At 41.9% G+C, this 16,698-nt stretch overlaps 1 protein-coding gene across 1 annotated transcript in view; it reads left to right on the forward strand.

Annotated features, from left to right (window-relative positions):
* LOC132873824 (myosin-IIIb) overlaps nt 1-16,698 on the forward strand; it is an 89,426-nt gene that overhangs the window by 44,023 nt on the left and 28,705 nt on the right. Inside the window, exons 14-22 of the mRNA XM_060909624.1 lie at nt 4,233-4,346; nt 4,445-4,556; nt 7,123-7,166; nt 7,280-7,345; nt 7,429-7,548; nt 10,652-10,737; nt 10,832-10,879; nt 11,015-11,062; nt 11,330-11,421. Coding sequence (XP_060765607.1) covers nt 4,233-4,346; nt 4,445-4,556; nt 7,123-7,166; nt 7,280-7,345; nt 7,429-7,548; nt 10,652-10,737; nt 10,832-10,879; nt 11,015-11,062; nt 11,330-11,421 — 730 coding nt within the window. The remainder of the gene's footprint in view (nt 1-4,232; nt 4,347-4,444; nt 4,557-7,122; nt 7,167-7,279; nt 7,346-7,428; nt 7,549-10,651; nt 10,738-10,831; nt 10,880-11,014; nt 11,063-11,329; nt 11,422-16,698) is intronic.

Here is a 16,698-nt window from a genome sequence, read left to right on the forward strand (position 1 = left end):
CAGGACGGCGGCAGTGCCGTCATGACGTCAGCCAAGTTTCATTCCATATATTCAGAGTTTCATTCAATATATTCGGGGATTCATTCAATATATTCAAAGTTACATTCCATATATTTAGAGTTTCATATTCAAAGTTTCATTCAATATATTTGGGGATTCATTCAATATATTCAAAGTTTCATTCCATATATTCAAGGTTTCATTCAATATATTTGGGGATTCATTCCATATATTCAAAGTTTCATTCCATATATTCAAGGTTTCATTCAATATATTCGGGGATTCATTCCATATATTCAAAGTTTCATTCAATATATTCAGGGATTCATTCAATATATTCAATGTTTCATTCAATATATTCGGGGATTCATTCCATATATTCAATATATTCAAAGATTAATTTCCTGAATGGCATGCCATAATATATATATATATATATATATATATATATATATATATTTAACAAAATATGTACAAATAAGAAGTGTAGAAGTTGTGACTGCGTAAGTGTGAACCCCTGCGTTTTTTTTTTTGTTTTCCCTGTTGCTTTTAAAGTTGAATAGAGTTTATCCTGTGTGCATTTCAAGTGTTGCACCATAATGATCTCGATATAACTACACCTGTTCCTGGAAAGGCCCACAGTTTTAGAGATCATCTCTAAACAAACAGCATCCTGAAGCCCCAGTAGGTATCAAAACAAGTCCAGGACAAACTTCTGGAAAAGCACAAATCAGGGTTCGGTTCTACAGTTTGTCAGAAGTTTCATACGTGGATGGACATGAATGTCATGGCAATATTGTATTTTCAGTTATTTCTTTGAGCTCTTCTTTTTCTGTGGCAGAATGACAGTGATTTTTTTTTTTCCCCAGAAATCAACTGGGTCAAAATTTTTCATACAGCAATTTGGTTAAATGTCCCTTTGAAAGTTTCACCTTGACCAGATTCTTTTGGTAGCCATCAACAAGCTTCTGGCAGAATTCTGGTTAGATATTTGACCACTCTTCTTGATGGAGCTGGTTAAATTTGTGTGCTTTCAATCACAGACCTGACTTTTAAGCACAGTCCACATATTTTGAATAGGGTTGAGGTCAGGACTTGTTTTAAGCTTTTGTTAGTCTGCTTTATCTGTTCCGCAGCCAGCTTTGATGTACATTTGGCGTCATTGTCCTGCTGGGACACCCAATTGTGTCCCAGTTTCTGATGGTTTGAGGTTATGCTGAAGCATTGTAAGGTAGTCCTCCCCCCCTTTAAAAAAAAAAAAAAACAGTTCTATCCACTTTGCGCAAAGTGCCAGTTTTATTGGCCCCAGAACATGATGCTACCACCACCATGCTTAACAGTTGGTACGGTGTTCCTCTGTATCTCTGGTCATTGTGGCCAAACAACTCAATATTTGTCACATCTGACCATAAAACATTCCTCCATAAGGCTCTTTGTCCATGTGATCAGCTGCAAACTTTAGTTGACACCTTCAAGCTCAACTTGGGAGCAAGGGCTTATTTCTTGGACAGCAGCCTCTCCATCTATGGTGATGTAAAACTTGTTTGACTGCAGTCAGTGAGACTGATGTTCCAGCAGCTTCCAGTTCATGGCAGGCCTGTGCCTTAGAGGTTCCTAGGTAGTTCCTGACCATCTGAACCAACTTCTCTCAGCTGAGGGTGACAGTTTGGGTTTTCTTCCAACAAAATGGCTTAAAGTGGCTACACCTACTAGAGCCCTGCACTCCCGCGGGAGTCCCGCGGGACCCGACGCAAAGTAGTGCGGCGCGGGACAAATTTTGAAAGCTCATTGCGGGCGAGAGGGGGAGTGCACAATGTGGGAGAGGTGATAAGCTGCAGTCCCGCTAACTAAAAATGTGTTTAAAATAAAATTTATAAATTATTAATTTATGTCTATCATATATAATTTGTGCTGGATATTTTATTTGGCATTAATAAAAACATTTTAAGATGCCTAAATTGGTGGATGTGGTTTAATCTCGCATACGTTTCCGATTCCTTTCCGCTCTTCCGTGTTTGAGATCTCCGATCATGGCAGAAGAGCAGAGCTCCTCTAGTGAAGCTCACAATGGGTATCTCTGTAAAGCCTCAGCTGCGCATGCCGCCTGGCAACACGCACCCTCGCTACGTGCGCTAGGTGAAGGACCGGTCAGTGGAGAGCTCGGCTAAGCTCAGCATGTTTAATTCCCCAAGCCAATGACAAGAACTTTCGTGAGAAATGACGCGAACGTCTGCATCATGCGGGATTTGCGGGCGGGACTGAAAATCATAATTCTTTGCTGGAGCGGGACTGCACAATGCAGGAGCGGGACTGAAAATTCTGTCCCGTGCAGACCTCTAACACCTACCAATAACTCGCCACAAGAGGCCTCGGCAAGTTGAAGACATTTGGAACTTTCAAAGCCACTGAATTAAAATTCAAAAATTTTTGGCCCTGTTTTGACTTAACCTAAAATAAATTAAACCCTGTCCACCAAATTTCTTGGTGTGTGGGTCTGTCGTGCCCCCCTATATTGAAGATGTGCAAGGCCCAGCCAAAAATAATAATAATCGCACTAATATTTTGTTGCAAAATAGCTTTGGTTATGGCGCACATTCACCGTGGTATTGTTTCAAAAACCTTATGCAACATCACAATATTTGTTTCCATCCAGAGTTGTATAGCTTGTACACTGAGATCTTCTCTTGACAACGGGTGAGTCGAACCACTCCGCAAAGTCTTCTCCAGCACGTCCCAAATTCTTTCAATGGGGATAAGGTTCCTCATGAGGTTAAATGACTCAAATTTTTACAATTTGAGACTTGATTCTAGGAGTTCTTGTTGCACTGTGCATGTGGAAATGTTATGACTTTCCGGCTCACTACTATCCTTCCAAGTTTTAATAATAATATGTTAGACCGTTCTTAACCGAATTCCAGTAATTTCAGCAATCCTTATGCCGCTTTTCCACTACAAACGCGGCTGAGTTGGGCTGAGCCGTGCTGTGCTGAGTCGAGCTGAGCGGAGCTATTGGAGTTGCATTTTGACTACAACCGTGCTGAACCGTGCTGGCTGGAAGTGGGTGGACACATTGGGTGGAGTTAGCGAAAGTGGGTGGACGTCACGTGATGTCGTTAAGCGGCGCAAACAGTGACATCAGTGACCTTTTAAGCGGTAGTCTCATGACCCGGATAGTAAACAATAAACATGGAGGACATGGAGTCGTTAGTGTTGCTGGTCTTGGTTCTGTGGCTTGTTGTCACCGACAACGCCAACAGATACTGGCAAGAGTGTATAGATGAGGCGAGGCGCATAAGGCTTCAGAAATTCTCGTAATTCTTCTTCTTCCGGGTTTACGGTGTTTACAGATCCCAGCGTGCTCACGGGGCGTGTGTGGGCATGTGAGGACACTCCTCCTCACCAATCAGTGCACAGGGAAGTGTCTGCTCACGCCCCCAGCCTCACTCGGCTCGGTTTGGCTCGCTTCGGCTCGCTTCAGCCCCACTCCAAAACCGTGCGAGTTTTGGGTGCTAAGCAGGGCTGAAGCGAGCTGAGTCGTGCTGTTCTGAAGTAGTCGAAACGCGAGCCGTGTCGGGCTGAAGTGAGCTGAAGCAAGCTGAAGTGAGCTGAAAAAGGGTAGTGGAAAAGGGCCATTAGTTGTTTTCTCTTCTTGATGCAGGCCAATAATTTGACCCTTCTGAAACAGTAACATCTTTTCCATGACCACAGGATGGTGGTTTTAAGAAATGAGAAACTACTCACTGCATCAGTTAGGGTTAAAAGAATTGTTGCCAGCTGAAACATTTAATAACATGAGCTGCAGTAATTATCCAATCAAAGGCTCTTAAGTATTTGCTTATTTAAACCCCAAAAAGCAACTTTTTTGGCTGGGCAGTGTAGAAAGGTACTTGACGGAAACCTGCTCCACCATACAGTACATAGGCTCTGATATGCCGGCAGTGGTTCGCTTTTTTTCAGCATGGTGACCTGAAATATTTAGCTGAAGCTAGAATACTTGCGCAAGGCTCTGCAGGAACTGGTGTAATTCAAACACCTTACAAAATACAAATGCTGTCCCATGATCTACAGATTACTTACTATCTTTTGTAAACATTGGTCATGGTAGTTGCTTTATGAGAAGTCTAATTTAAGGGTTTCATTTTTGGAAAACCTCTGTGTTCTGGAAAATCTGCAACATGTGATTTTTGAAAATTTCCCTTAAATTCTTAGAGGTTATTTTTTTCCTCCTGCAGGCCACAGATGGAAACTTTGTAGACAAGCTGAACAACAAGTTCAAAGCCAATCCCCATTTTGAGGTGGTCCGGAGCCATAGCCCTCTCTTTGCGGTTGTGCACTATGCTGGAAAGGTACAACAGATTGGCAAAAAAAGTGAACTTGCAGGTTTTGCCATCCAGTGACGGTATACATGTCGAAACATTAGTAACGCTGCTCTTTTCTTGTTTAGGTGCAGTATAACGCCAGTGGCTTCCTGGAAAAGAACAGAGACAATATTCCAGCCAACATTCGCACTCTCTTCATCAACAGTGTTACCCCTCTCCTCAGCGTCCTCTTTGCTGGTAGGTGAACGTGCATCACTACGGGCTGCACAATTAAAGAAATCAGACGACTTCTTTTAATCTTTGTATTCAGTGATGTTCAAAATGGCTGAATACCTCTAATTTTATTGGACCACTGCTCATTATTTATTAATTAGCACTGTTTTTCAAATGCTTGAGTGCCGACTTGCAGGCATACAGTGGGGCAAAAAAGTATTTAGTCAGCCACCAATTGTGCAAGTTCTCCCACTTAAAAAGATGAGAGAGGCCTGTAATTTTCATCATAGGTACACTTCAACTATGAGAGACAGAATGGGGGGAAAGAATCCAGGAAATCACATTGTAGGATTTGTAATGAATTAATTGGTAAATTCCTCGGTAAAATAAGTATTTGGTCACCTACAAACAAGCAAGATTTCTGGCTCTCACAGACTTGTAACTTCTTCTTTAAGAGGCTCCTCTGTCCTCCACTCGTTACCTGTATTAATGGCACCTGTTTGAACTCGTTATCAGTATAAAAGACACCTGTCCACAACCTCAAACAGTCACACTCCAAACTCCACTATGGCCAAGACCAAAGAGCTGTCAAAGGACACCAGAAACAAAATTGTAGACCTGCACCAGGCTGGGAAGACTGAATCTGCAATAGGTAAGCAGCTTGGTGTGAAGAAATCAACTGTGGGAGCAATTATTAGAAAATGGAAGACATACAAGACCACTGATGATCTCCCTCGATCTGGGGCTCCACGCAAGATCTCACCCCGTGGGGTCAAAATGATCACAAGAACGGTGAGCAAAAATCCCAGAACCACACGGGGGGGACCTAGTGAATGACCTGCAGAGAGCTGGGACCAAAGTAACAAAGGCTACCATCAGTAATACACTACGCTGCCAGGGACTCAAATCCTGCAGTGCCAGACGTGTCCCCCTGCTTAAGCCAGTACATGTCCAGGCCCATCTGAAGTTTGCTAGAGAGCATTTGGATGATCCAGAAGAGGATTGGGAGAAGGTCAGATGAAACCAAGATAGAACTTTTTGGTAAAAACTCAACTTGTCATGTTTGGAGGAGAAAGAATGCTGAGTTGCATCCAAAGAACACCATACCTACTGTGAAGCATGGGGGTGGAAACATCATGCTTTGGGGCTGTTTTTCTGCAAAGGGACCAGGACGACTGATCCGTGTAAGGGAAAGAATGAATGGGGCCATGTATCGTGAGATTTTGAGTGAAAACCTCCTTCCATCAGCAAGGGTATTGAAGATGAAACGTGGCTGGGTCTTTCAGCATGACAATGATCCCAAACACACCGCCCGGGCAACGAAGGAGTGGCTTCGTAAGAAGCTTTTCAAGGTCCTGGAGTGGCCTAGCCAGTCTCCAGATCTCAACCCCATAGAAAATCTTTGGAGGGAGTTGAAAGTCCGTGTTGCCCAGCGACAGCCCCAAAACATCACTGCTCTAGAGGAGATCTGCATGGAGGAATGGGCCAAAATACCAGCAACAGTGTGTGAAAACCTTGTGAAGACTTACAGAAAACGTTTGACCTCTGTCATTGCCAACAAAGGGTATATAACAAAGTATTGAGATGAACTTTTGTTATCGACCAAATACTTATTTTCCACCATAATTTGCAAATAAATTCTTTAAAAATCAGACCATGTGATTTTCTGGATTTTTTTTTCTCATTCTGTCTCTCATAGTTGAGATATATCTATGATGAAAATTACAGGCCTCGCTCATCTTTTGAAGTGGAACTTGCACAATTGGTGACTGACTAAATACTTTTTTGCCCCACTATAATAACGTGTAGATTTGCTTTCATTTTAGTTAAGAACAGACACCAATGGAGTCGATTTATACAGTTTCTTACACGAATAATTATTATAGTCTTCTTATAAAAGTCCCATGACGAGACTGAGAATGAAAATCAGCATCTGTTTTACTGCAACACCCCCTACTGCGCAGCTGTAAAAGTGCGTCATTGTTGTTTTACAGAACAGAATAGGGGTGTTGGTCACTTTCTGTCCAGACTGGATAGACTTTCGTTCCAAAATCCAAAAATAAATTGCAAACCCATGACAATTATTACAAGTTTTAAAAATAAGTTCAGAACTACGAACAGGCCAAGTTATTGTCCAAGTCCATTGTTGCATCAGATCAGCAATATAACAATAAAAATCTCATATCATCTCTAGCCGCTTTATCCTTCTACAGGGTCGCAGGCAAGCTGGAGCCTATCCCAGCTGACTACGGGCGAGAGGCGGGGTACACCCTGGACAAGTCGCCAGGTCATCACAGGGCTGACACATAGACAAAGACAACCATTCACACTCACATTCACACCTACGGTCAATTTAGAGTCACCAGTTAACCTAACCTGCATGTCTTTGGACTGTGGGGGAAACCGGAGCACCCGGAGGAAACCCACGCGGACACGGGGAGAACATGCAAACTCCGCACAGAAAGGCCCTCGCCGGCCACGGGGCTCGAACCCAGGACCTTCTTGCTGTGAGGCGACAGCGCTAACCACTACACCACCGTGCCGCCCCAACAATAAAAATAACTTTTGTAAAATGTTTTCCTTTTTTCAGCCACAATTTCCAGAACAGGGACGCTAATGCCACGGAAAGCAAAGGTAAATTGTAATTATCTGTGTTCTGTAATTATGTGATCTAGAATAAATGGGTCTGCACAATGAAGGGGGGAAAGTGGATTATTTTTTACTTTTTTTTTTTTTCTCCCTCAAAGATGGTAAACTTTGTAGATGACAACTTCAACTCGACCAGGAAGCAGTCTGTAGGCACACAGTTCAAGGTAAAGGGCTGTTCCTGCTAATGAAGTCTTTACTGATCAACTCCATTATAAGTGTGACGTTAAATCCAATCTGTTTTGTCCAGCACTCCCTGGCTGTGTTAATGGAGAAGATGTTTGCTGCCAGTCCGCACTTCGTGAGATGTATCAAACCGAACAGCAGCAAGTTGCCTGATCAGGTGGACAGGAAGCTCATCATGGATCAGGTAGGTCACTTTCTTTTTTTTTTTTTTTTTAAGATCATGAACTCCTTCCATGCGTCTGGACATTGCCTTCAACGTGGCTTTATCACATTGGTCATCCACACGTGCACTCAGTCTCTCCTGCTGTCCTGAGTAAGAGCAGTGCTGCTTGTGAATTCTGGAACAGTGACCCTATTGAGGTTTTTCACCCACGTGACCAAGTCATGTGATGCATCGTTAGGCTGCCATTTTGGACGTCACGGCTCGAATCAGTTTGAATGCGAGGAAGGCGACAAACGAAAAACATAAAAGAAAAAGGAGCGAGATGCAGAAAACACCTTCACTATCCAGCGACGTAGAGCATTTACAGGGCGAGCAGAGGGAGAGGTATTTGCAAAAATTGAGGTTAGCAGGCTTAGAGAACGACGTTTACCTGCTTCCACCAGGATTGCTCACTGACATACGGAAGTACACCAAGCCCTCGTCTTTACCTGACTTCGGCCCACATGATCTGTATACCTATGTGGTTAAAAACCCATCGCCATACACAGGTATTGATCTGAAAGCGTATAAGAGTTTGGATGCCTACAAATATTTTGTGTCAGGCTGGGTAACATGCCTACATCAGCGGGTCGTCCCTGGAGCCGGTGGTCGCCATCTTATTACAGCTAAGGTTTGTTCACATTTTCATTTACTTTCGGTCCTCAGGATAAACAAAATGTTATTAAATGTCATTGAAATAACTTCTTAGTCTGTTGAGACATGGCCCGTTATAAATTTGCTGTTACCAGGCAATGACCAAGAACTGTATTATTAGGGTCGGTGTCTGTGTTGTAGCAGTGTACTAGCAGCTAGCTGTTAGCACTAGCTAATGTCAACAACATAGCAGCTGGTATGTTACTGTAGCAATGTTTACGTTCAGTCATTTGGATGACTGTTAAAACCTTTTGGTCTCAAGTTTTTCCTTTACTGGATTTACTAGTTTACTGTAATTATGATCCGGCAGCTATTTACACCGGATCCAGTGTAAATAGCTGCCAGAGCGCACTCCGGCTTGCTCCCCCTCAAATTAAGCAGCGCACTCCGGCTTGCTCCCCCTCAAATTAAGCAGCGCGCTCCGGCTTGCTCCCCCTCAAATTAAGCAGCGCGCTCCGGCTTGCTCCCCCTCAAATTAAGCAGCGCGCTCCGGCTTGCTCCCCCTCAAATTAAGCAGCGCGCTCCGGCTTGCTCCCCCTCAAATTAAGCAGCGCGCTCCGGCTTGCTCCCCCTCAAATTAAGCAGCGCGCTCCGGCTTGCTCCCCCTCAAATTAAGCAGCGCGCTCCGGCTTGCTCCCGGAGTGCTCCGGCCGAGGTTCCAGAGCGCGCTGCTTAATTTGAGGGGGAGCAAGCCGGAGCACGCTCTGGCAGCTATTTACACTGGATCCAGTGTAAATAGCTGCCGGATCATAATTACAGTAAACTAGTAAATACAGTAAAGGAAAAACTTGAGACTGAAAGGTTTTAACAGTCATCCAAATGACTGAACGTAAACATTGCTACAGTAACATACCAGCTACTATGTTGTTGACATCAGCTAGCTTGACCTTCAAAATGGCGGACACCGGGGCGTCACGTGACCCTGTGACGTCAGGTGAAAAACCTCAATAGACATGAACACCAGTCAAATGTCCAAAGACCGAAAATGAAAATCAGCATGTCTTTTACTCCACTGCCACCTACTGGTCAAATATAAAAGTACAGTTTGGTAAATTAAGACGGATTAGTTTTGTTAAAATTCATTTTCTGTTGACTAATTTCTTTTACATATCAATTCCACAGGGTCAGAGCCATAATTATTGACATCTATTAAAATAATGGACATATAAACAATTGTATAAAATAAAATTTTCAATCAGAGACTTGGAGGAACAAAAATAATTTAATACACAGTTTAAAAAAACAAACCAAAAACTCATGTTTAAAAGATAATCGAATGAATTAATAAATATTTACAAATTTCTAACAGATTTGTGTGTATATATAAAATGTTTATAATATAAATTAATATATTTATAAAATAAATGCAAGCACATTGACATCCTTGAAAACGTATAATGCATATTTACAGAATAAAAATTGAAGTTCAAAGTAAAATATTTCAAATTAAATGCAAACAAATTGACATCCTGGAAAAAGGAAACAGCAGTAATTACTAAAATATTTACAGAATGAAATTTGAAGTTCAAAACTAAATGTTTATAGTCGTTTTTTTTTTAATTGACATCCTTGAAAAATGAAAACAACAAATTATCATAATAAATATTTACAGAATAAAATTTGAAGTTCAAAACCAAATATTTCAAATAAATGCAAACTAATTGGCATCTCCTGAAAATTCTTATTTGGTAAATATTTACAAAACAAAATAAAAATCTAAAATATATGTGGTAAATATTTAAGTTAGGTGGCACGGTGGTGTAGTGGTCAGCGCTGTCGTCTCACAGCGAGAAGGTCCGGGTTCGAGCCCCGTGGCCGGCGAGGGCCTTTCTGTGTGGAGTTTGCATGTTCTCCCCGTGTCCGCGTGGGTTTCCTCCGGGTGCTCCGGTTTCCCCCACAGTCCAAAGACATGCAGGTTAGGTTAACTGGTGACTCTAAATTGACCGTAGGTGTGAATGTGAGTGTGAATGGTTGTCTGTCTATGTGTCAGCCCTGTGATGACCTGGCGACTTGTCCAGGGTGTACCCCGCCTTTCGCCCGTAGTCAGCTGGGATAGGCTCCAGCTTGCCTGCGACCCTGTAGAAGGATAAAGCGGCTAGAGATAATGAGATGAGTTAAATACAATTTTATTTTTTATTTTATTTTATTTTTTTTGTGATGCAGAAAAAAAATGCATGATGTAAGAAAATTTATCGAAATGTTTTGTCTTTAAAATACTGAATCCCGTAAGGAGAGTTGCTTCTCACTCTCACTCACACACACACACACAAATGCCATTGCTGGGTCTCAGTACTCTTGTGCACATGTAACTGATAAAACTGGCACTGTTAAATTACTTTATACTAATCCTGCTGTAATGTTAAAAAAAAACTGTAGTGCAAGTTTTTTTTTTTTGAGTGGCTTTTCCCCCTCTCTCCCCTGCCCTGCTAAGCTGAGGTACAACGGCCTGCTAGAGACGATCCGCATTCGGAGAGAAGGCTTTTCCTGGAGACCATCTTTTAAAGAGTTTGTACAGAGGTAAATGAGGAGTATGGTTGTGTGAAATTAAAAAAAAAAAAAAATCTTTTTGGATTTCCGGAGATTGAGTTCAACTAAATCTTTTAATCATCAGGTACAACGTTCTGCTGCTTAAACCAGATCTGCCTTTGGACAAAGAAAGGTGAATAAATTGACGTAAACACCAGTGGAAATAAATCCACTTTTTATTGTTATAAGAGCTTTGTTTGTTTTTTTAGTAATTTTATGAACGTTTATGTATTTTCATAGTTTAATCTCGGTTTGTTTTCTCTGCCAGCTGCATGTCGATTCTTAATACCACAGAGCTGCGTGGTTGGAAGTGTGGGTAGGTTTGGGTTAGACACGCATGCATGCATACTGTACATACATACAATCCAACGATCATATTTGCACATCATAACGAATTAATTAGTGTACCTTTTTAGTATCCATCAACTCCTTAATTAAATTTTCAACATTACTGGAAATAAACACTGCACGTGTGATGCTAGTAGGGGTTTCATATCTGGGTTTTTGTTTGTGGGTTTTTTTTTTTTTCCTTGTAAACCCTTGCAGGAGAAAAGACTAATATTTCCACCTTTTTCTCCTTCAGTTCGTCCCGGTTATTTTTTAAATACTGGCACCAGGACGAGTTGGCTCATCTCCTAGAGAGATTTGGGAAGGCAGCTGTTGTCATTCAGAAGAGTAAGTAGCATGACAACCCTATGATTTTTGTCAATTGAATGAAAGATTCCCTGCAATCATTTCTGATAATTGCTCACCTGGGTTCCTTGACAACAACAAGCCTTTTCGATCACCTATGCCTTTATGTTAACATACCGCTGAAGAGGAGGGTGGTTCAGTCACGAAAGAACAAGATTAAACCTGAAAGAACCACTCGTATTCTTTCCTCCCCCAGGATCACGGTCATACCGTTCTTTTGCTTTACACTTTCAGTTTTTGGATTAAAGACGAAAAGAACATTTGGCAGAAATGTTAGTTTTGTTTTAACGCACGGCCACGTCAATCCTAATCCTAACTAGACAGGGACACTCTAACGAGTGCAAACCCCGCCTTTTCCCTATTAAAATACATTGGGCGAAAATTTCGAAGTTCTGCCATGACCTTGACCTTTGACCTCCAAAATTTAATGGTTTCCTTCCTGGGTGATTGGCAACACATGTACAAAATTTGGTCCAAATCGATCCATTGGTTCTTGAGATATCTTGCAGACACACAGACAGACAGACAGATACACACACACACACACACACACACACACACACATACAGACTGACGCAGGTGAAAATAATAACCCCTCCGACTACTGTCGGCGGGGTTAATTAAATCCAATCTGGAGCTCGTTTTTAATTATGCTGCTTGTTTTGTTGTTGTAAATCATTTGTGTCAGTAATGCACCATCCGCATATGATTTCAAATGAGAGGAAGTGTTTATGACCAGTTTTAAATATCCCTCACATTCAGGAGCAAGGATGCTCTGGTTACTTATATACATATAATTAATAAATAAACCCACAAAATGCACACGTTAGCTGTCCACAGTATAATGCCTTGACTCATCTTTTCATGTTCTCAGCATTAAAGGAACAGTCCACCGTACTTCCATAATGAAATATGCTCTTATCTGAATTGAGACGAGCTGTTCCGTACCTCTCCGAGCTTTGCGCGACCTCCCAGTCAGTCAGACGCAGTCAGACGTGCCGTCACTCCTGTTAGCAATGTAGCTAGGCTCAGTATGGCCAATGGTATTTTTTGGGGCTGTAGTTAGATGCGACCAAACTCTTCCGCGTTTTTCCTGTTTACATAGGTTTATATGACCAGTGATATGAAACAAGTTCAGTTACACAAATTGAAACGTAGCGATTTTCTATGCTATGGAAAGTCCGCACTATAATGACAGGCGTGCTAACACCTTCTGCGCGCTTCGGCAGCGCATTGATACGGAGCTCAGATATCAATGCGCTGCCGAAGCGCGGAGAAGGTGTTAGTACGCCTGTCATTATAGTGCGGACTTTCCATAGCATAGAAGATCGCTACGTTTCAATTTGTGTAACTGAACTTGTTTCATATCACTGGTCATATAAACCTATGTAAACAGGAAAAACGTGTAAGAGTTTGGTCGCATCTAACTACAGCCCCAAAAAATACCATTGGCCATACTGAGCCTAGCTACATTGCTAACAGGAGTGACGGCGCGTCTGACTGCGTCTGACTGACTGGGAGGTCGCGCAAAGCTCGGAGAGGTACGGAGCAGCTCGTCTCAATTCAGATAAGAGCATATTTCATTATGGAAGTACGGTGGACTGTTCCTTTAAAGGCCATTGCTTGGGAAATTTCTCAGCGTGCTTATTGAATATCAAACGCTGAATTTTATAGAGCTCAATTGGTGTCCTTTTATCCAAACATTAAGCTAATTTAATGTCCATTCCACCTCAGTTATTTTAAAAGCCTTAAAACTGGATTGTTATTGCACATGGAGCACATCCTGACTCTAACGCACATGCGCAGAACGTTGTAATTATTTTCATTATCGGAGACGAATGCGTACATGCCTACTATTTGTATTATTTAAAAAATTATCCACATCGTTCAAGATCAGTTTGATTATTGTTTGTTAGACTGACTATACAGTAGCAGGTAAAAGTTGGAGGCACCTTCTAATTCAGTGGCTTATCTTTTTATTTTTTATTAAACAACAGTTCATGTCTTAAAGTAATGATGGATGTCGTTTCTCTTTACTTAGTTTTGCGGTTCCTGATACAATATGGATTACTCCAGTTGTGGAAAAGGGCTATTTACTGTGTTTTCTATTAATTAGGCAAGAAACTAATCCACTAATTACCTTTTGACGAGGCACCCCTGTTAGTTGAAAAGCGTTCCAGGTGACTACCTCATGAATCGTGCGAATAGTGTGGAAAGCTGTAACAGCAGTGACACTGATATTTTAGTGTGCGCACGCTGCTGGTACAAGTAGACCTGAACGTCGAATGTAAAGTGCTACTGTTCTGTCAGGAAGATTATATGAACAAGCATCAGGAAGGCGCCTCGACATGAACGAATTTCTCAGGGGTAGCGTCTCAAGAAATATCGTACTTGACAGCTGGAAAATTCCCCCCCCCCCCCCCCCCCCCCCCCCAAGTGTCTGTCAGCTACAGTAGTTCCCAGATTGATTTTTGTTTTTCCCAGAATGTGGTTTTAATTAGCGTGGAAATGGCATTGAACTGCGACTGTGTCATTCACCACCTAAATGTGTCTTTAGGGATTAGTACAACTTTAGCCAGAAGGTATGTTGGCTCTAATTCCGAATGCAGTGTTTTGTGGGAATGGAACATGCCTAAACCCTACAGAGTCCCTTTTGTATGTGTTTTTTTATTTATTTATGTGTATACACACACACACAGTGGGGCAAAAAAGTATTTAGTCAGTCACCAATTGTGCAAGTTCTCCCACTTAAAAAGATGAGAGGCCTGTAATTTTCATCATAGGTATACCTCAACTATGAGAGACAGAATGAGGGGAAAAAAATCCAGAAAATCACATTGTCTGTCTGATTTTTTTTTTTTTAAAGAATTTATTTGCAAATTATGGTGGAAAATAAGTATTTGGTCAATAACAAAAGTTCATCTCAATACTTTGTTATATACCCTTTGTTGGCAATGACAGAGGTCAAACGTTTTCTGTAAGTCTTCACAAGGTTTTCACACACTGTTGCTGGTATTTTGGCCCATTCCTCCATGCAGATCTCCTCTAGAGCAGTGATGTTTTTGGGCTGTCGCTGGGCAACACGGACTTTCAACTCCCTCCAAAGATTTTCTATGGGGTTGAGATCTGGAGACTGGCTAGGCCACTCCAGGACCCTGAAACGCTTCTTACGAAGCCACTCCTTCGTTGCCCGGGCGGTGTGTTTGGGATCATTGTCATGCTGAAAGACCCAGCCACGTTTCATGTTCAATGCCCTTGCTGATGGAAGGAGGTTTTCACTCAGAATCTCACGATACATGGCCCCATTCATTCTTTCCTTTACACGGATCAGTCATCCTGGTCCCTTTGCAGAAAAACAGCCCCAAAGCATGATGTTTCCACCCCCATGCTTCACAGTAGGTATGGTGTTCTTTGGATGCAACTCAGCATTCTTTCTCCTCCAAACACGACAAGTTGAGTTTTTACCAAAAAGTTCTATTTTGGTTTCATCTGACCTTCTCCCAATCCTCTTCTGGATCATCCAAATGCTCTCTAGCAAACTTCAGACGGGCCTGGACATGTACTGGCTTAAGCAGGGGGACACGTCTGGCACTGCAGGATTTGAGTCCCTGGCGGCGTAGTGTGTTACTGATGGTAGCCTTCGTTACTTTGGTCCCAGCTCTCTCTGCAGGTCATTCACTAGGTCCCCCCGTGTGGTTCTGGGATTTTTGCTCACCGTTCTTGTGATCATTTTGACCCCACGGGGTGAGATCTTGCGTGGAGCCCCAGATCGAGGGAGATTATCAGTGGTCTTGTATGTCTTCCATTTTCTAATAATTGCTCCCACAGTTGATTTCTTCACACCAAGCTGCTTACCTATTGCAGATTCAGTCTTCCCAGCCTGGTGCAGGTCTACAATTTTGTTTCTGGTGTCCTTTGACAGCTCTTTGGTCTTGGCCATAGTGGAGTTTGGAGCGTGACTGTTTGAGGTTGTGGACAGGTGTCTTTTATACTGATAACGAGTTCAAACAGGTGCCATTAATACAGGTAACGAGTGGAGGACAGAGGAGCCTCTTAAAGAAGTTGTTACAGGTCTGTGAGAGCCAGAAATCTTGCTTGTTTGTAGGTGACCAAATACTTATTTTACCGAGGAATTTACCAATTAATTCATTAAAAATCCTACAATGTGATTTCCTGGATTCTTTCCCCCCATTCTGTCTCTCATAGTTGAAGTGTACCTATGATGAAAATTACAGGCCTCCCTCATCTTTTTAAGTGGGAGAACTTGCACAATTGGTGGCTGACTAAATACTTTTTTGCCCCACTGTATAAAATGTATTGAAGGGTGTCACTAATTCTGATCATTTTCCTCTGCGTGTATGATTTTTGCCAAGAACCCGTGTTTGATTATTCATTTTCAGTTCAGCTGATTTTTTTTTTTCTTGACCATCCTTCCTCATTCCCACAGTACAATATAAATTAAAAAAAAATACAATACTAAATATGTACAGTGCTGAGCGTAAATGAGTACACCCCCTTTGAAAAGTAACATTTTAAACAATATCTCAATGAACACAAACAATTTCCAAAATGTTAACAAGACAAAGTTTAATATAACATCTGTTTAACTTATAACGGGAAAGTAAGGTTAATAATATAACTTGGATTACACATTTTTCAGTTTTACTCAAATTAGGGTGGTGCAAAAATGAGTACACGCCACAACAAAAACTACTACATCTAGTACTTTGTATGGCCTCCATGATTTTTAATGACGGCACCAAGTCTTCTAGGCATGGAATGAACAAGTTGGCGACGTTTTGCAACATCAATCTTTTTCCATTCTTCAACAATGACCTCTTTTAGTGACTGGATGCTGGATGGAGAGTGATGCTCAACTTGTCTCTTCAGAATTCCCCAAAGAAAATAATTTCTTTACACCACAAAGGTGAAGGCTACAAGATGATCAGCAAAGCTTTACTTATCAGTCAGAATACTGTAGCAAAAGTGGTACAAAAATTTAAGAAAGACGGAACTGTAACCGTCTCACAGAGACGTCCAGGTCGTCCACGGAAGTTAACACCTCGACAGGAGCGTCTTCTGATGAGAAGGGTTGAAGAAAATCGGCATGCAAGTTCACTGCAGTTATCTAAAGAAGTAGAAAGCCAAACTGGGGTGACTATTTCCCGTGACACAATACGGCGTACGCTGCAGAGGAATGGCATGCATGGATGCCGTCCACGAAAAAAGCCCGCCTAGAGTTTGCCAGGGCCCATGCTG

This window comes from Neoarius graeffei, chromosome 25, assembly GCF_027579695.1.
Source record: "Neoarius graeffei isolate fNeoGra1 chromosome 25, fNeoGra1.pri, whole genome shotgun sequence".
Lineage (NCBI taxonomy): Eukaryota > Metazoa > Chordata > Actinopteri > Siluriformes > Ariidae > Neoarius > Neoarius graeffei.